This window comes from Orbicella franksi, chromosome 1 (genome assembly GCF_964199315.1).
Source record: "Orbicella franksi chromosome 1, jaOrbFran1.1, whole genome shotgun sequence".
Lineage (NCBI taxonomy): Eukaryota > Metazoa > Cnidaria > Anthozoa > Scleractinia > Merulinidae > Orbicella > Orbicella franksi.
This window is the reverse complement of record NC_138145.1, coordinates 42,901,441-42,922,849: the sequence shown is the minus strand read 5'-3', so window position 1 is coordinate 42,922,849 and position 21,409 is coordinate 42,901,441. Positions and strand designations below refer to the sequence as shown.

Genomic DNA, 21,409 nt, shown 5'->3' with positions numbered 1-21,409 from the left:
CGGCTTTGCACATTTAAAACTTTTTCTTGCAAAAAAACACAGTCGCTGAGGTCAATTCTAGAGTTTTATTTCGTTCATTAATAAGCTTCTGAAAGCCTTTAGCAAGAAAAGTCAGTAAAAGGTGACAGACAGCAGAATTTAATTCCACGACACATGGAAGTCTAATAATGGAATAGTAACTCAACTAAGTAATTTAGTAAGTTTAACTTATCAAATAGAGAAATTTGCAATATTATCTAGCCCGCAATTGTGGCAATATACAGGGCAATATTTAATTTATGTTACGGTAGTTTGTTTTATTCCTCGTGATTGGAGATTTTAAAATTGCCCACGAGTTTCCACACAGGACGAATCTCGGAGAATTCTTCTCTAACCACTTCCTCCTTTCCCAAAAACAGGCAAACAACGATAGCATTTGGCTTGTCCCATTCAATTTGCTAGCTTACTTAGTTTTCAACCAACATGCTGGAGGGACGACATAGCAACGCGCGCGCGAGAATGGTTCTCTGTTCACGTGATAGTCAGGCGATTGTCACGTGTTTGCAGCGCTTTTGTCATAAGCGGTGATGAGTCCTTTGATGTAAGACAGTTTAGTATGTAGCTCGAGACATCGTGCCTTCGTCTGTTGCCACAAAGGATCCTAGTAAACAGAAATAAGTTGATGGTCAGTTCTGGAAGCTCTCTTGATTTCTTAGTCTTTGCAGCCGTTACTGGGGAGAAGCGTTGCGTGACGACGCACATAACAGGTGTCACGAAGACTATTATATTGCAAGCTCCGTGAGCAAGCAACAGGAACCGAATCCTGCGCTGATTGGCTACCCAAGCTGGCAGGATGGCACTATCTTGCCCGTTCGGGAATACCCGCCGTGTCCCGCAAGAAAATGGTGTCCTTTTTCCATAAAATAATTGTTTATTAGCCGAGCTTGTTCCGTCAAGATGGCTAGATATTGAGCCTTTTGCGTATTTATGGACTTCGACTTCGTCTCGGTCCATAGACACGCAAAAAGAAAAAGAACTTACTCAATATCAAGCCAGCTCACCTGACGCCTCGCATCTCCTTTCTTAGTCTCTAACTCAATCGTTAGGCTCTCCTAGTATCAAATTCGACCAATGGCAGCCCCGGTTCCATATATCAGGACCGAAAGGCACTAAAATTCGTCGAGTTCACCAATCAAAAATTCTGTATTATCAGCGCAGACAACAAATGATCGTACAGCTTGATATTAAAGCGAACCGATTGACAACCGCAGAAAAACAAAGAGCAAGAAAGTTGCTCCCATTTGAACCTTCAAATCCTCCCCGAAACCTACAAAAAAGTAGACATAAAGTATACACTTCGAGCTCTCTCCATTAAATGGGTCACTGTTTATTTATTATCCTAGCATAACATTTAGAGAGCTTTGCTCGCTACTCTGCGGAAAACCATGCTACCATAATGTGAACAACCAAGCTGTTATTCGTATTCCAAAAGTTTGGGATGCGAAGGAGACCCGACGATCTTTGGTCTGTGGTCTCTCGCTCGTTTTTTCGTCCTCCTCCTTAACTAACACAACACCTGGGACAGACCGGTAGGTTGAAGAACAAAAACCAAAAGATGTAGAGGATATCACATGGTCGCGGGGAGATACGAAATTTCTTTTCGAGTGTGTTCTCAAAAGTTGTCCGAAGACCAAACGAATGCTTCCGAACATTTTCCGACAAAGATTGCCGAAGAGTTCCGAAAAAGATCCGAAGATGTTTCGATCAGCATACATCAACAAATTTAAGTACAGTTCAGGGACAAACATGATATCAAAAATTATATAACACGAGTGGATAAAAATGATATCCTCACATGTGGGGGATTGCTTTTATCGATTTACTACCACTTGCACTAGGTATACCACTAAATTTTTATACAATAAACGCTGATAATGCATTAAACACCGATAAAGCATTACACACCGATAAAGCATTACACACCGATAAAGCATTAGTTCGTACTACATTCTCACCTTCTTAACCTTGACATAAAGCTCTTGAATTTCTTTGTCTATGGCCTTAATAAGAGAAGAACAAAATGATGAGAGTAAAACCTAAAATGTAAGAGTCAAATACGAGGGTCTGTACGTACGGGGTTCAAAATGACAGTTGCCGGAGAATTGATCAAACTTTGAACTGTGAGCTGAGAAAAGACGCAATTTTGAATTGATAGCTGCGATCTGAGATCTGCCAAATTCACTGACAGCTGGGGAGTCGTCGAAACTATATTTCACCACAATTATTACTAATCTCGCAATCTAATTCGCTAATTTGCCGTTGTCGATGAGGGTCCAGACTACGCTACTCGCGTCAATGTGTCACGCTCTTGGTCACGCTCTAAAAAAACATTTTCTTTGGCGTTGATATTGTGGTAAAAAATAAATCGAATGTGGTTTAGCGTTGTCTGTACTCTTATCGACAACGATATGCGTCATCACAGTGGTCAAAATTTGTTGTGGACTCACGAGGCGTAGCCGAGAGACTCCACAACATTTTGACCACTGTGATGACGCATATTGTTGTCCATAAGAGTACAGACAACGCCAAACCATATTTGATTTGTTAAACTGACAACTGGGATTGCAGCACCCCATTCATACGGGCGCCCTCGAACAACATACAGTAGCTACCCGTGACAGAAGGGAGGCATGTACTATACAATGACCGCCTTACTGCATTACGGTGATTACCCCAACCGACATGCAAGAATCTTCCGTCACACACTAAAATCTTGAGTGACTGTGGCTACACAAGCAAAACTCTCGATAAAGTTGTTCAAAGGAGGGGGGAGGGGGGGACAAAGTAAATCACGATCCCATGGTAAGGGACCCCAACTACGCAGAAACGCAAACGCAAACAGAAATACTCTTTCCTCCAGACCAGGTCCGTGCTCCCTATCTTCCCCGGAAATAAGCCAAATTCTTGAAACTATGATTTAGAAGCTGTATTTGTCTGGCAGCAGAGCCAAATGATACAGTATAATTAGTTGCATTGCGATTTTAGGCGAACATAATTTTACTTTCGCCCTACAGTACCATCATTTGGGTAGTCAGTAACATGCATAAACGGAACTTTAAATTTCGTGTGTTACAAGTCCGCTTTGTCTGAAACGACTGTGGATTACCTTACAAACGTTTCTAGACCGTCCAAAGGGACGGCTACGCGAAAGTAACGGCCCGCCCGGGCGGATCTAGCGAGGGAAGGGGTTTCGGTCGAACCCCCTAAATTGAAAAAAATTGAGACATTATAACACGCTGACTGCTGGAAATCCCATTTTCGGAGGATTCGGGAAGGATGCCCCCGGAGCCCCATTACAAGAGAACCACCTCCGAAAGTAGCGGTGGCTGTTACTTCCGGAATTCTACAGTGTACAGTGCGGCTGCGCATATAAGGGGTACCCTATGCAAGTTGGGAACAAACCACGCCCAACCAGTTGGTAATCACAAATGTCAACAAAGACAACAAAAGTGGACAAGCAAACCTGTCTTTCTGTGCTTTTTTCAGGAAACTGAAGTCGTTTGCTTTGAAGGTCTGTAAACTTTATGGAGATAGGTTCTGTTTTCTCTTTCAGACCTATGTACTCTTCATACTCCTCTTGGAAGTCCTTCTTGTACGAGCAACGCTGTTCGTAACTTGTAATTGGCTTGTACTTTCTAAAAAGAAAAAAGGACACTTGGCTTCTAGTCTGTCCACAGATGGTTAGTTTTTCCTACGCGTGTTTTCTTCGAGAGCGCGAACGATGCGCATGCGCGTGAGAAAGCGTGGAGCGCGAGCGCGCGAGAATAGTAATCTTTCCCGACGGATACTCCCTTGAGTTCCAGCTTCTTCAATTGCCCTGCGGTTAATAATTTTGCGTGCGGTCTTGACATACTCAAGACAAAACAGAGGGTTTGTGGACAGACCAGTTGGCTTCACAAGGTTTTGCTGGTTGTGGCAAAGTGAGCATAAGAATTGTTCACAAAGACTAAGGGAGTGACTGCTGAAAAGAAATGTGTGCTTGCTGTGATTTCTGTGTTTTAAAATAACCAAGCAAGAGAATGTTATCCAGTCAGGCGCGAGACTAAGCTCACGTGACTTTTCCCGCGCTTTCTTTCTTTCTTTCTTTTACGTTTTTTCTGTGCTGTGACTTCAGCGCTGTCACAAATTAAAATTGACTTGACTGAGTGAATTTGTCCATTTTTCTCTAAATAATTATTGATCAAAAGCAGATACCGTACCTCATAAATTCAGGAGAGTCCAAACCATTTACACCGTTTAATGATTTTTCTGTCAAAGCAATGTGAAAACAAGGAATATTCAGTGTAATCTAAATGTTTAGTATTTCACCTCCATGCATCCTTTAAGACTATAGACAGACCGTCTTCACTCGCGTGACCAGCAGCCATGCAAATTTATTGCAACAAAAAAATTCTTTACACAACAAAAGAGTTCAACTCCGACAAGATCGGTTTGGAACACCAACATGGCCGCCGTTTCATTGTCTGTTGCCCTGCAAAACTTTAAAACCTCTACTTTGATTCGTTCTTGTTAATCTACACCTCTTTTGTTCTCAGGCCTAAGGGCATTGCGTTTGTTCTTTATCTATTGTTTCGTTTGGCCAATTGTAAAGAAACTTGTAAATAGAGTGGGTCGCCCCTTCAATGTTTCGGGACACTAACTTGGCTGCCGTGGCGTCACGTGAAAACACTCGACACCAAGAAATCACCAATAGTAAAAGAAAAGCTTAAGTGTGAGGCACAGAGCCAAAGTTTATTAAGATCTTAGTTTGCAATCCGTGCAAATCTTCCCCAGTCTTAACCATTTTGGTTGCCACTGGCAGCCATGCTAGGCTAACCACCACAACCTGACTTTATTTCAAACTCAACAAAACAGTATAAAGTTACTGAAAACATCGGCATTACACAAATAGCAAGGTTTGTAGATAGTGGTCTATGCTCTGAAATGAAGTAGGTGGGCTTCAGATCAGAGGGTTTATTAAAGTACCAAAATTAAAACTTGGGGTGGGTGGGAAAAGGTCAGTAGTGGCATATGCAACAAAAACAACACCCTGTGCAAGGTCACATGACCAGGCCTCAGTGGTGCAAGAGAAAAACATTTTCCCCTTATAAAAAAATGAAATAATAAACAAATAGGAATTTGGGGTAGGATGTCCCATGGAGGGGCTCTTCATCGATGATTTCCAGATCAAATTGGAATTTAGAAGTGTTGGTTTTTGTGGAGGAAGGAAAACCAGAGATCCCAGATAAAAAACCCTTGGAGAAGGACGAGAACTAACAAAAAACTCAACTCACTTATGATGCCGGGGCCAGGATTCGAACCCGGGCCATGATGGCAGGGGGCGAACACTCTGACCACTGCACCATCCCAGCTCCCCCATCCATGCTTCACTTATTTTTTCACTCAGCCAGTGAAAAATCAGTATACTTCAGATCAGAGCATCGAAGGTATTTATTTTTGTACACCACAAAAAATCACTTCAAACGTTTGGACTAACATATCTGTAGCATCAAAACGAAATTACACTCGAAAGGCATAAAATTCTCCTTTTCCTCCTTTCCATTTGGTGTTTTATTACACAGAAAAAATTCTTTTATCTACACTCACACTAAGTCATCAGATGAGTGACGTGTTTTCTTGGAATTCTACGATTACAAAACCATCATGGCTATGATCATGTGCTTTAGCAAAAAACCTGTCAAGGTTACCTGTTGTACTGGATTCCACGACTTGTCTGTCCGGTAATGAGACAGGTTCTGTACTTTCAGTTAAGCTTGTCTTTGACAATTTAGATTTATCGGCACTATTGGGACTTTTCTGGTCAGGATCTTTGATTATATTGTTGTTGTTTTTGATATGAGAAATGCGCTGTCTCTTGGAAGATCTTTCAGCTTCACTGGGACAAATTCTTTTGTTTGCTTGCTTAGTTGCCTGGAAATAAGTTAGAATGACACAAATTAGCAAGATCATTGTCATCATCATCAAAGTTATCTAAGTGTCGGGGTTATTTAGCTGCTGTAGGTGGCTAATTGGGGATCGAACGAGATCTATTCTGGACACATGATTGATTTGGCTACATTGTGAAGTCACTTCTCACGCTTATGTTGTCATACATGTACTTCAGGATTTACATGTACTAGGTAATTCCCTCTTCATGTAATATATCAAATGCGAGAGACCTTTTTTACCATCAGTTGAGTAAGGCATGACAGAGTTTTGCTGACAAAGTTTTGGACTTACTATTATGGTGTTGCCATGGGCAACTTTCCTTGTTTCCAATGGTAACAATGCTGTCACCTGTAATTTTGCACACTTTTCTGCCACTGACTGAGACAGAGCAGTTTTCCCTGACAACACAAGTTGAACGTTAAAACCTAGTCACCAAATTTTCATTGTGCCTTACTCAACTGATAATCATAGTATCACATTACCAAACATCAAGAAGACAATTGAACACAAGATGCCCACCAGAGCATTTTGAACGAATGTCAAAGTGTTTGGAAATGTAGTAGCACAGTGTTTTGAGTGTTTGATATAACTTCTAAGTAAAATCTAAAGCCAAGGAGAAAACAGAAATTAAAAAAAAACTATGCTAGTTAAGATCAGACATCCAAACATCATCATGATTATGGATTCCTTCCTTTCAACTTGATGAATCGTTGATGAGTTAGAGGTGAATTTTGGAATCAAAACATAAATTATTTTGCAAACACAAAAGGCCTGATTCAGTTTTAATAGGAGAACTAACCTACCTCAATACTTTTAGGTGGAGATGATGACGACGACATCACTAAAGAGCTATCATTCATTTCCGACTTCTTTTTCCTGCAACAATACAATGTACAAAATGTAACAATAACATCAAGTTAACAAGTAACACCAATCCAACAGATTGTTGAAGAAAGGGATTTGAGGCCGTGGAATAGTCTTGTGGGCACTCCCTTGCAGGATCTTCTCCCACACATAAGAACAGGGCCCTACACAGTTGGTCGCATCCTTACCAGGTCACACGTCTTAATACTGAAAGGTTTAAGAAATGTTCTGTAACTAGATGTCTCCTTGATTTTAAATAGATTGTGTAGTTACAGAAAATATCCATACCCCCACCACAGAGGGAATTTCATGTGAGACACCCCACCTTCCCGGAATTTCCATTTTCTGGACTTAAAAGATCGAAGTGGAAAACAAACTAGGCTAGTCACCAGTGCTTTTCGGTCCATGAGGTGACTTCATGTAGATTGGTAACAAGTAATGGTGGCCATGTCCACAAAACAGCATGTTCTTCGCACTTGTCAACGTCCAAAGTGTTTTTTTTGAAGAAACAAAATTTACTTCAAATATACAACTATACACTGTACATGTAATGCATTTCGAATCACAGTATTCATTCAAGCTACTATTTTTCATGTGAAAGCTCCACTTAGTAGGTAACAAAGGATTTTTGAACAGCTAAGGATATCTGGAAACTAAGTTGACCATTCAACACCCCTCCCCTCTGGAATCTCTTGAACCGCCTCCCCCTTCGGAATTTCCCATTCCCTCCATGGTGTGGGTGTGGATATTTTCTGGAAGCACACATTGTTTTGTGAAGTTTTAGTGTTGGGACAGTTTTTAACTCTAAAAGTACTTTGTTACATGATTGTATAAGCTTTGGCTGTAATATACAGTCTGTGGTATCGTTTGGGCCATAAAGGGGCTGATGCAACGTCAGTTCTCACTCCACTTATTCAATTCACAGGAGGAGGGGGAAGGAAAGTGGGCCCTTAACAGTAGCAGGTCCAGAGAGGCTTACAATGCGACGAGGGGCAAGGAGGGGGGGGGGGGAGGTAGTAAGGAAGGACTATTTCATGCTTCAATGAGGAAGTGAGGGAAGTTTTGGTCCCCAAGATGACATCTCTCATCCCCCATTTAGCCCCACAGGACACCAAAGGCAAAACATTAGCCTTCCTTTGATCCTCAATGCTTCATCAAAGTAATTATTATAATATAAGATATTATCTTCCCAATTAATGTGCAGCATTGAAGCACGGACATAACATTATGCTTCTAACTGGATCAACAATTATTTTGTGTTATTAACGTGCATCAACAGTTACAATACTGTGTAAATGTTATTTTTTACAAACATGTAAACAAACAGTCAATAATTTGATCATTACATTGGTTCATTGCCGTACATACTGTCTCAAAAGATCATTAGAAAACCAGAAAGCTTTTAACGACACATGGTCTTCAATGTGCCCTATCTCAAAACCTAGCCCAGTGTTAATTCCCCATTTTTATTGCATTTTTGGCAAAAGTTAGTTTTTTAAAAATATCTGTAGGTGGCAACATTTTGGACATGAACATTCTTAAAACATTTTGGCATGCCTGGCTGTGGCAAAGACAGGAAGACTGTACATTTAATGTTTTTGATCATGAAACATCCCATAAATGCGCAGCTTGTACAATCATTCAATTCTTTATGTTGTTCAAGTGTCAGGTACATGAACCAACAGAAGGTACACATAGTATTGGTACCATGTACATTTTGCACACATGAAATGTTTTTCATTGCCCTAATACAATAAGAGGAAAAGGAGTTTTCTTAACATGTCATTTATATTCCTGCCAAATTTTTTTGCAAGTCACAGACATGAGATTTTTAGCCTAGGAGTGCAAGGATTTCCAATGACCACATGAACATGTACAAAGATGTCTGCTGATTTCCAAGGGTGTTCTAAAGATTTCCAAAGATATTTCCAACATTTTCCGATTTTAAATATCACAAAATTTTCCCTTGAAAATCACTAATTGGGGGAAGAAGGGGAGGGAGAGGGATGTATACCATAATTTACATGAAATCTCACTGGTTCAAGTTTATATACACTGTAAATGTATTTTTGGAAAATGAGTCAGTTAAGGCTGCAGTATTGAAGCTCTTATTTTTCCAGCTACATGTAGGCATGGGAAATTGGTCAGTAGGCATGACTGAGCTCTAGATAGTAGTTTTTGACCTCTGGTGTGAGCCATGCCTACGTCATGAGAGTCGGTAGCTACAGCTTTAGCATTCTCACCTGCGCACAAGTTGTTTTTCAGCTTCACTGTAGTTTGGCCATGTTTCAACCTGACAAAAACACAGCACAAACAACAACATTAATGTCACAAACATTAACAATTATTAGTACAGTCATGTGTCAAGCAAGACAAATGCCTTTTTTGCCCACACTAGTCGTATGTAGCCTCTTCTCTGGAATAAGTTTCTCCCAAAGAAAGATCCAGTGTTTACTTGGGAGAGGCAGTGTGGCTGAGTGGTTAGGGCACCGGAATTGTAATCCGGAGGTTGTGGGTTGAAGTCCTACTCCAACAACTAAGCCCGAGTTGTTTCTCGGTAGACCCTAGTTCAACTCCTTGGTCATGCTTGTAAATATAGCCAACTGGTCTGCCTCCCACCAATTGGGATTTTTAAGCCTACTACTTTGTATGTTTAGTTGATAAATTTGTTTCTTTCAGTTTAAGTGGCACATTTGTGAAGTAGCTAGGTGTAGCTAAACGCATTGACCACTATAAACAACGACATTTGAACATTAAGTTTTGAACACTTTTGTACAAATATACATGTGTACAATGCACTTACAAAATACCTGGTCATAAAATCTTCCTTTTAAATATTGAGACCTCTCTTTTTGACAAATGTTTTTTTTTTTTTAAAGTGTTTTCCTTTTTGGTCTATAGGATGGAATGCAGATACATGTGCATATATGTCTTATTACCTTCATATTCAAGAAAAGAAAGAAGTTTAACAACACAACATAAAGAGTACAGTCGTGTAACTTCTAGGATTGTTCAACATTTCTTACTTGAACCTCTGAATACAAATGTTTTAACAATCTGTATTGATTATCTGTCATAACAGCAACCTGTAAGAAAAACAATTTATACCACAATTTATTTAAGTCATGCTATTGGCGTAAAAGCGATCCACAAGGGTGAAAAGGTATCAATATATTCAGTGGCATCCAATAGGCTAAATGTCAGTGTTGTGGAAAGAAATGACAACAAGTGGTGTGTCTGAAGTCCTGTATATGTACATGACTGTTGTGTTATGCTTAAAATAAGGGCAGGGAAAACCACAGTTCCAGTTGCCTGGGGCTAATTAATTTTGCTCTCGGCAAGTGAAAATGGAAGTTTGTCGGTACGGTGGGCAAGTGAAATTAGCCTCAGTAGTCTTATTAGTGATAATTTCCAATCAAAAACAATTTTAAAACTTAAGACTGCAAGATGAGCAAAACAATATGTTGAAAGCATGGATTAATTTTAAATCCAAGTATACTTTCGCATTCGTCCTCTGATTACTATATAGGCTGCCATATTGGCTGCCATGTTGGATGCCATGCACAACAGGAGTTTGGAACTACTAATAACGCACATGGTACAACTGTATATTCAAGATGGCTACGAAAAATGCCTATTGAGCAAGTAATATATTAGTGGGGGCAACTGCAAACTGAAATGTGCAACTGTACTTGCCCACTGGGGAACTGGATTTCAATTTTTTTTTCCTACCCCAAGGCTGTGGTCTAAGAAAAATTACAAGGAGCCCAAAAGTTCCTCACCACGAAATCCTGGTTGCCCAGCACTTAAGCTTATATGAAAAGAGTAAGTTGTTCCAGTTGCCCAAAGTCAAAAGTTAGTTGCCTGTGGCACCCAGGTACTTCTAGAGCCCAGCCCTGTGCCGTGAAAATGTATATAGTCATCAGGTCCTAACATTTCTTAGTACATACTGTATCAACTAAAATCATTGATCTTACGATGTGCTAAGTTAGGTTTGTCACTGATATCAAAAAAAGTCCAAACTCCCATAAGCTTCCTGATAGCCAGAGTTGATGCTGGATATGCTAACAAGTAGAGTATCCACCCAGTGCCATGGGTTTCACTCCAATTGTATGAAACTTTTTTCCAAGTAATGTAGCTCAGATCCTGAGCTCGGCGTTGTGACCATTGGGGAAGCCAATGTGACCAAATTTTTTTCACTGGTGACTAACATTTCACCGCAAAACTTTTGCTGGTGACTAAATCTGAAAACTTAGGGGCCAGTTGGTCTCAAAGTTTTTTCCTGAAAGTTGAGCCCTGAGATCACTGATTGAATATGTTTAATGTCCGACTCAATGTCACTATTTCCCTACAATAACAGATCCCCCTTACATAAGTTGCAGGACAAAATAGTTGAAGGTACATGTACATGTAGAGTGCTACGTAGCAACCACCAGCAAGCACCAGAATAAAGATTTGTGGGATTGTTTGGTAAACTGACATGAATAATTATTAGTGATCAGGGCTGTTCTCTAGAAGCACCCGGGTGCCATGGGCGACTAACTTTTGTCTTTGGGTGACTAGGAAAACTTACTTTTTCAAATTCTGTAAGCTTACACTGTAAGTGCTGGGCTCTCAGGATTCCATGGTTAGGTGCTTTTGGGCTCCTCATAATTTGTTTTAGACCACAGCCTAGGTGATAGTGACATCTAGTTGTCTTTGGATACTACATGTACACACCGAATGCAATATAGCAGACCAATCGGTCGGCTTGAGGCAAGTTGCACGAATGCGGGACTAGATTTCACTCCCTTCTGGTGGTGTTCAGAAACACAGCAACTTGCAGGCATGACTAGAAGATGACGAGGCAAGAATTTTCTGGGGACACATTGTTAAAACAACACACCCAGGTCTTACCAGCCTCACTTTCATGTAACTCGTCCCAAGCCAACTGAATGGTCCACCATATTTGCATTCAGTGTATGAACTGAACACATTCACACTTTAGAGACATCTTGCAGTCACTTGTGGGACTGTTACTGAGGAAACAACAAATGACGAGAAGTCATTGCCCCTAGTACCAGGTCCCACAAGGGACTGTGAGATGAGACTTGTTTCTAAAGTGGCTAAATCAATGAACATTATATTACGTTAAACATGTAGAGTAGTAAAAGCTGAAAAACATGGATAAATTCTACACCATACACTGACTATACATTTACAGTGTACCTGTTGTAATATTGATGTCAATGAATTCCGGTCCTTTAAACTTACTCCATCTGTAAAATCAGCAAAAGCAGGATTTTATGTACATGTACCATCAAACAGACTTTCTAGAAAGGTCTGGTATAAAAGTACTTAGGTACTGCCTGTACTTCTTTTCAGTTTTTCTTATAATTATATACTACATGTAGCTACAGTAACTTGACAAGAACGAGCAATGTGAAGGCTGTCTGCTGAAATATTGTCACCATCACTTGTGTTGGCATGCTGGCACTGTTGTTACATCACTGTTACGTAGCGTGATGAACATTACAGTACAGTCAAGTGTGCATAAATACACGCACCTCTTACTAACCAAGTTTTAGGTCCATACTGTGAGTTACAAACCAAGTTTTTCATTCTTGAAATTTATGGCCCACACATAAAGCACACAGGCCGTGAATCAAAGGGGAAAACAAAAGGATCTGTAACTTACAGTACAGTTCAAGAAGACATGGTTAGTGCTTAAGATCATTATAAAGCTACTGTCCATGTCTGATGGGTTCAAGAAACGCTTTCTATTCACATGGAATGGTTTTAAATGACTGATGCATGCAAAAAGCAAAACAAGCCAATTTGCAATCATTGTAAGTTTTTTTTTTTTAATTTGCTCAAACAATTACAAGAATTACAATTAAACTTACACTACAGTTACCAAAAAAAAATTTTAAAAAACCAGTCTAAGGAGTACGTATCATTCTATGCGTTACAATCTACACATTACATACAACTAACTTACAGTATGCTACATACAATAAAATAATACAAATACAGACATGCACATGCACAGAAAATAATCAATCTTTGAAATCTGGAGTCACTAGAAATCCAGTAATTCAAGAGATCTTGTAAAAAGCATGTCTTACCTTTAGTAAGCTTAGATATCAATTCTGGTTTCTTGAAAGGTTTAACTGCTAACAAATGTATCACCCTGTCCCTGTGTACACACGAAAATACAAGTCACTAAATATTCCTAGCTTACCACAGGTCCAAAGGGGCGATGCAAAAATTACAGTGACTGTCATTCAGTATCAATTAACACATGCACATGTAAATACAAGTGAAAAGCAGAAATTTCAACATCTTCTTATTAATATTTTGTTTTATACATCATTCAGCTTCAATGTCAAGTACAATAATACTGACAAAGTTCTTTTACTTGACAAGGTACAAATATCGTATGATATTTGTACTAAGTACTACATGAATGATATTTGCACCACAGGAACTGGCCATTAAACAGGTTCACTAAGTAAAAATACATGTAATCACATAACAGACAAATCCTGATTTTAAAAAACCTTAGTTAATTTTTCTGAATTTCCTGATTACAGTGTATTTGAAACAATGTTTCTCTCCTATGGCAAAACCATTGGAAAAAATTCTGCTCACTCATTCCAGCCTCCTGATTTTTTTTACCAATTTCTATTCCCCTATTACTTTGTATACAGGAGGTTTGAAAAATCATTATTCCGCAACTGAACACTAATTTTGTAGTTCACTTAGTTTTCTTCTGACTAAACATCACATAAAACAAAGGTCAATGTCTGGTTTTTGAGTGAGACAGTTGCTGGATAAAATAAATCACGCTGGACATCCTCTGGCATTGCGCAACAGAATTGAGTGATGACAAATGACATCATCACCTCAAAAAATAAATAATCTGTTACGAGTCATTTTGTCTAAGTTTTGATGCCCTCCGTGACCTATGGGCTTGCAAAATTATTAGAACTTATACATGGACAGGAATAGTTAAGTGTAAGAGAAGAAAAGAAAAGAAGAAAGGGGAGGAGAGAAGAGGAAAGAAGACGGGAGGGGAGGGTAGATGAAGGGAGGGTGGGAAGGGATAAGAGGGGAGGGGAGGGGATGACAGCAGAAGGGAATCTGAGTGGGGAGGAGTGCATACAGGAGGAGTGGGGAGTGTAGGAGTGGGGAGGAAAGGGAAGGGGAGGACAGGACAGAAAACGGGAGGGGAGGACAGATGTACCTGAGAGTTTTGCTTGGTCCACTGGAAACCTTGGCCCTTGAACCAGATCTAATTTGAGCCAATACACTGTCATGCTTTTTGAAAATTTTTTTACTTCCTGAAAAACAAGAAAAAACACTTACATGTACCAATGAATTAATTTTAAGGGAAAAATACCAAATTGAATTAAAATCTCTGTGATATTGACAAATTTAGCATGAGTATACCTTTCTTAGGGGCTGTATTTAACACTTTTGTGCTGAAAATTAAAGAAAATTTGTTAGTGTTCTACATGTATATGTATGTAAGAGCCATATCTCAGGTCAATGAAACAAAAGTGACAGCGACTTGACCCAGCAAATAAAATAGCAAATTTTATGTTTTATTTAAAAAGTTGCTTGAAATGGCAACATGCTTTTTTCAGTAAAAGCAATGATTGTTGTGTTGCTTTTACTGATGCACCAAGCTTTTATCTGGCATGTACTGTAGGTAAAAAAGTTTCATCCTACTGCACCATTTGGAAGCGCTATTTCTGATAGTATCGTTTTATTTGAAACAGGCCACAGGACATATTTTTGTATTAAGGTTACAGTATACCTTCAGGGGTGTCTCGCGCGCAAGCGATGTAGCGCGTGCAGTTTAAGCTGTAGATACCTAAACCCCTATATCAAATTAAAGCTTATGGAGCTGGCTATCAAACTATACCAACAATTTTGAAAGAAAATGAATTGTCGAATTTTTCACGACCACTAAATGCGAGCGCCCGAATCACCTTTCGAAAGCTACAAGTCAAAGCGAATTTTGTTTTTCGCCAATTTAATTTTTTCCTCGGTTTCAGGGCCCAAAGCGCTTAAAAAACGTGTCTGCGTTTTGGCATATTTGATTGCAGTAAAAAGTTACAGAACATTTTCGAAATAGGATTAAAAAAATGTGGAGTGATCGTACAAAAATCGCTCTCGAAGAAAAAGTATTTCGAAATTAACAATTCCCAGACACGCTTTTGTAGTTTATATGTTAAACTAGCCACTGTCCAAATTTAAGAGCAATTGAACAAATTCCCTTTGAGTTGTAACTCTTTAAAGTGTCTGCTTCAAGTGAAAAAATTTATTCGAGAAAACAGCGCCAAGAAAAATTTTCTGCCTCGCGAACAAACTCCGCCCACAAACGCCTTCAACTGGGTTCTCAGGTAACTAAGCCAATCAGTGCAGGGAAAGTTTACTGCCGTTAACCGCCTGGTGAAATTTACGCGCGAATCTCTAAAAAAACTCTTGTGTTTCGCAATGCGCTCAAGGAACCGAAGGCAGAGAGATAATTTTTCTGTAGCTCGGTTTTTCTTGAAGCTGGTCTGGCGAAATGGGGAAGACTAAAAAGGATACGAACGCTAGAGTGGCTGAGCGAAGGAAACAAACAAAAGACAGCGCGGAGAGCAACTGTGTGTGGGCAACTGTGCATGGATAATATTTCAAGTGGTCTCAATGAGTCCGACGATTCGTCGATATCGGACTCATCAGAAGAGTCTCTGTCAGCATCCCTGTTATTGCTGTCAAGTTCCGAAATTTTTACAGAACCTTTCTTTTCTCTCACCACAAATATTTGCCCGCCTTATACGATAACTATAGCTTCATCTGCGTGGCGAACTTTCGCTTCTTCACTCATTGATGTATTTTCATTCGTTCTTCGCTGTTTTCGTTTTCGAACCGGTCCATGGTTTAAACGTGGTCTATGTTTACTTATAACTTAATAGAGACACGCCTAATATCAAAAATGCTGGGTAGTCGGAACAACAATGCTGATCAACTGAGTAGTCAATTCGTGACATCCATATAGGTAATTCCCGCGAAAATCATCTCGGTTGATTGCATACGCGCCATAGGGCTGTCAATCAAGAGGTAAACTTTTACTTCCGGTGAAAACGTAAAACCGCCATTTCTCCGCCAATATTTAGCCTTTTTCAAAATTTTTTTTCAGAGATTAGAGATTATTCTTCGACCTCTATTTTGACCCAAAAATCCAAATTTGAAGAAAATTGCCGACCCGAAGGTATACTGTAACCTTAAATAGATGAAATAAAACAAAATAGTAGGTAGCAATACTAATACTTTTAACGATACTTTTAATTATCTTCTAGGCTGAATGATGATTCAGTACAAAAAATTAGAAATTTCACAGTGTTGTGTGTAGTCTTTTCCACAGTGTACATGTACATGTAGTGTTGCTAAAATTCTGTGCCTGTTGAAAGTCCTCTATCTTTATTTATAAGCTAATTTCTTGAAACACAAATCATTTTATTCAGGGTTGAATGAACCAAAACAAAATGTATAAATTATGTATATAATGATTAAACGACTGCAACATTCAGCCAGCAAGAAAGAATTAGAAATTAGAAACCTTAGGAATTAGAAACCTTTAAATACTAGACTTTCATACCTACATGTAAGGATATCTTAAGAAAATGCCATTAACTTCCTTTCACAAAGTAACAAAGGCATTCAAAAATAATCAAGCTCATACATACTAAATGCATTTACTTAAATGTGCTCTAAGGTGATTCAAAATGCAGTCTAACACAGCAAAACCTGCATGGGGTAATACACACACATTTTAAACACACTATTAAATAAATGCAAATTTTAGCTTCCCTTATGTCTGAACAGTGCTGTATATATAAGGCAAGATCTCCCTCCTTGTTTTAATTGTTACTTTTAGTTCCAGTTTCATTCATGAGCAAAAAGGTTTTAACTTTTACACACAAAATCTTTCTTTATTGATCTTTTCTCATGACCCCCAGACACAGAGCTGGAAAAGTGTTGAACCTTGCAATCCTAGTTTCTTAGTTTAGTGAAATTTAATAAGCCCTTTCCTAGTTGCTATGGCACATACATGTAGCAACCAATTTTAGGGCTGATATGGATGTGTGGCTTATCATTCTGGGCTACATGTATTTCACATGAAATCTGGGAGAAAGTCTGTGACCAGAAATGGTGCCCTTATTTGAGTCAGAGACGTTCAAAGACTGGTACGGCGGGGAACCTGCGTCTACTCTAACTGGGCCACTTGGAAAAGAGAACAGTACTTGAAAACAACTTCGGATAGCAATCTTTTTCTCAAATAAACCAATAACATTGAAGAATACGAAATTAACAATAGATTTTAACAAAATTGAAATTGTTTTGATCCTAATCTTTGTACGCTTTTCAGCAGTTTTGGTTTAGTTGTCGCAAAATGAGTTTTCAAGCTAAATTTATCGAGTGAGATTTACAATTATAATGATAATTTGCTGCCAAGAGATTAAATATAACACAGAGGAGTCAATAGTGTTAAATAATGTTTTCACATCAAACAGACCATTACTTGCCATCACAAGAAGCTACCAGTCCTTTGTTCTCAGTTTCCATTTTGATTGGTTAGTTTTCTTCCGTGTGGCCTGGTTCAAGTGGTTGCACTGTAAGATTACCTTACTTTACTTCTACCATACCTAACTCCCTTTCTTTCTTCCTCTGCCTCTTTCATCCTTTGTTGAGTCATCTGATAACTGTCGTCGGTAGCTTTGACATTGATTTTATGAGTGATTGTTCCAACAGTTCTGATGTCGCTGCTGCCTCCAGGCTGCTGAATACAGTCCATAACACCTTGCCGTCCACCAGACTGAATTGCGGAGCAATCCAGCTGAAACTGTGCTGTGTTGTCATCTCCTGAATCAGCTTTTCTTAGTGGTATTGATATTGACTGCAATAATAAAAAAAGTTTCCAAAGTAGATTTTATTTGTCATAGATACATGTGGATGTAAATTCTAGGTACATGTTATTGGATTACAGATTGAAAGATCCAGGTTCAGCGCTGGCTGAGGTCATTGGGTTGTGTTTTTGATAAAGACACTTTCATATTTAGCTCAGATTATTAACCAAGCAGGAGGTCTGTATGGCAGAACCTTGACCAAGGTTGTGAGTACAGACCGAATGCAGTGAGGCCTGTCTGCACACATGACCAAGGTCAAGACCGACTACGCTTGGTTAACAAGATGTTTGTGTAGTAAACAAGAAAAATTTAATTGTCTTAATGTAACTGGTTTGTACTAGCTGACATTTTGCTTGTGAATGGTGATGAGCTGAACTTAAATCTACCAAAGTTTGCTCGTCCTCTTTACTCTTTTCTTTCTCATCAGCCTTTTTAGCTCTTCCATTAATTTTAGAAGAAAATAGTCAACATTTTTGTGTTTAAGTTTGCAACTTTTTCACTGCAAAATGTAAGCAATCTAGATGGGAAAATCTAGACCATGGTCAATGTCAATTTCAGCCACTCAAATTCGTGAATTTGGTAGTTCCCAGCCCTTGTGAGACACAGTTATAATATAGCTGTATTTTCTATTATTATATTATAATAATAGAAAATACAGGGAGATTTGAATTAATTTTTAAGGGAAGAGTAAATGTACATAACTGGGAATTAACAATAAAAGTGAAATGACTGATAATGAAATGCCAACCACTGAAATTTAATGGAAAGAATTCCCTTGGCCGGAGGAAATCGAAATCAATACAAAGGCACTTTGCCTGCCTGTAGATGTGTACTATTGCCTTTCATACTGAAAAAGTGATGTCTAGGAACCGGTGTTAATAACAGTGTTCCGGCATCGTGCTGTTCCCGTCTTAATTTTGCTCAAATCATGGTAACGAGTCACACTGTAGTGACAAGCATGTTGCATGACGTTTCCCATTCTCTTTTAATTTTGTTCCTCTTAACTATAAATTTAGCTTCACACTTGCTTCTAAAAGGCACTGTTGTCTATATGCCCAGTTATGAGGGGTTTGAATTAGTACATATGCACAGTGACAACAAAATGTTTTGAGGTCTGCGTTGTTCTGCTGTTAAATTTACATGACCCTGGAAAGATTTGAAACCTCTCTAATTTACCAAATATTTTGCTAAGTACAGTTTGTTTAAGATTATTTCTCCTGCATGATAGATCAACTACATGCAAATTCTCACAATTGAACATATTACACATTGCACAGCAATAAAAACACTCTGAATACACCACGTAGTAAAAAAGGTCAAATCTGCATACAAGCCAAGGGGCCCATCAGGCCAGAGCTTATCCCGGTTTCTGTAGCATGAAGCGACTAGGAGTATTTTTGCATTGTACTCCCCCCTGGATGGGATGCCAGTCCATCGCAGGGTTATCCCCAGCATTATAGGTCGCTGGTACCCATTTATACACCTGGGTGGAGAGAGACACTGTGAGAGTAAATTGTATGGCCTCATGACACAACACAATGTCCCTTGTCAAGGCTCAAACCGGGACTGCTCAATCCGGAGTCAAGCACACTAACCATGATGTCACCAAGCCTCCACACGCCATGTAGTACCAACTGAATTATGCCAAGCATCTTTTGTTAATCTAGCCAAACAGAGTCTACTCTTTAATCACATTTAACAACAGCTATTGTAAAGCAACCATTTAGAACACAGCCCCCTTACTCTGGAGTAACCAGCCGGATACTGGTGTGTGATAAGTGGTGGCACTTCACAGACATCACTTTTCAAAGTGAAAAGAACTAGTTCACACAAGCTAAGGCTCTTTACCAGGAACTGCAGTGGGGGGACTGGTAGGACTCACATCTTTGCTTGAGCTGATTTCTCAGTACTCCAGGTGACATGGATAATGTATGAATTTTACCACTTGAAAGTAGTAAAATGGCCGAACAGTGACCCTTAATTCTTGATTGTCTAGCACAGATTCTTTAGCACTACTGCCTTATAATGGTCTTGGCACTCCCTGTTTTTACAATCCTCTTGTTTACCCCAGGGGTCAACTTCAGGGGAAGACAGTTACACGCACAAAGCCACATTGCTTTGAAGGAATAGGCATCTTCTAGTCAGAATCAACAGCCATGGAGCAGGTGCAAGGTATGTACAATGGAATCTGGATTTTTCGAATCACCGTGGGAAACAGACATTGGTTTGAAAAAGGGTACAAGATAATTGTATGCTGTGAATAAAACGACAATGGGATTCCACTGTAATTTATCACCTTGTAAATATGATCTTAACCCACAATTACCACAACATGCATATCTACTGATCAGGATGACATAAAAGGTTTCAACTGTTTGGCCAGAACAAAAAATTGATCAGCTGATTGCAATTTCTGTTTAATAGTAAAAACTGTTGTTGAATATTGTTACAAATTATGATGTATTTGCCATACTCTACTTGGCATAATGCTTAACAACCTACAACTGTGTTTTTTCTGGAATCTTTCTGTTCGCCCATTTGTAAATATTGTGAACAAACTGAAATTTACACCAAACAGCCTCTCCTTTACATACACATTCAATGAAAAGCACAAAAGGGCATTTTTTTTATGACTCCAGGTTCGTGACTAAATAATATTTTCTTCAAGAACAAAGGCTGAATTTACCATTTTAAATTATATACACAATTCACGGTTTACATGTAAAATATTCCGTCTGAAATATCAGTAAAAACCAAGTTAATTCTTGTTCCAGCTTAGATATAGTTCAATCAATTGTCTCCTTTTTTTCATGCTCGTAAAGGGCGGACAAAAAGATCTCAGTACTCAGAGGCTTTCAATAGACAATAAACTATATAATTTGCGTCAAAGAGGACTTACGCTTAATATTAAGCCCTGAACAGCACACAAACTGTAAGAATCTATAAATAATCTAAGCGAAGGTTCGAACTACAAATTGATCAACACGGCGCCCGGCTGTACATACAAACTTAGCATTGCAGTCAAGTACGAGTGAATTTTTATCATGCCTGAATTAACATCTGGTGCTATGATTTATTCATTTTCAACCTGGCTCACTTTTAATTATAGTCGACGATACCAGGAACAAATAATGTCTCCCCAGCTGACCATCAACGGGGAATATAAGTTTAAGACACATGAAAATTTCAACTAAAGAACGTACCCCTTGTAATCCTGAAAATTTAATACTTGGCTTCCGTCTTGACGATACCTGTGAGAGGAGAGTTAAGGTCAAACAATGAAGTGAATCGGTAAGTACTTTTCAAAGAAACACCACAGAATCATTGCCTTTCGTTCTACAGTATGTGGACACAGACACAAGTTTGCTGACTCGCGCTGTCTACAAATTACCTCAACAAGTTGATACTCTTCAAGCGCTCGTAAACAAGAATCCGTTAATTTCACGTGTACTAGAAGCTTGTTATTGCTTGACTCCGTTCGGGATATGAGGTTGTACGAAGTTTTTGGTTCTAAAACAATGGCCATCGCATTTTCTTTTCCCGAAACCTAATAAACTCCTACTCCATCCGCGAGCAACATCCGCTAAGAAAATTTCATTGCGCCTGTCTAATATATACCGCGGATCCAAACACTA

General features: G+C 39.1%; 1 protein-coding gene across 1 annotated transcript; it reads right to left on the bottom strand.

Annotated features, from left to right (window-relative positions):
• Positions 1 to 35: 35 nt before the first annotated feature.
• Positions 36 to 21,373, bottom strand: LOC145463073 (RNA polymerase II elongation factor ELL2-like). Its single transcript, XM_081446792.1, has 15 exons — positions 21,166 to 21,373; positions 20,978 to 21,025; positions 17,514 to 17,764; positions 14,266 to 14,297; positions 14,060 to 14,156; positions 12,939 to 13,009; positions 12,040 to 12,089; positions 9,858 to 9,917; positions 9,075 to 9,124; positions 6,771 to 6,843; positions 5,727 to 5,949; positions 4,239 to 4,287; positions 3,503 to 3,674; positions 1,995 to 2,039; positions 36 to 640 (listed from the first exon to the last, which is right to left on the bottom strand). The coding sequence occupies exons 1-15, from the start codon at positions 21,298 to 21,300 to the stop codon at positions 533 to 535; spliced, it is 1,464 nt and encodes a 487-aa protein (XP_081302918.1). The 5' UTR covers positions 21,301 to 21,373; the 3' UTR covers positions 36 to 532.
• Positions 21,374 to 21,409: the final 36 nt, after the last annotated feature.

What these genes read in the sequence shown, in the direction of transcription:
- LOC145463073 (XM_081446792.1), bottom strand. Translation starts at nt 21,300, where the DNA reads ATGGCCATTGTTTTAGAACCAAAAACTTCGTACAACCTCATATCCCGA. An exon ending in AAGAGTATCAACTTGTTGAG is followed by an intron (nt 21,026 to 21,165) that starts GTAATTTGTAGA and finishes CTCCTCTCACAG; the next exon opens with GTATCGTCAAGACGGAAGCC. An exon ending in AAATACAGCCCCTAAGAAAG is followed by an intron (nt 14,157 to 14,265) that starts GTATACTCATGC and finishes CTTGTTTTTCAG; the next exon opens with GAAGTAAAAAAATTTTCAAA.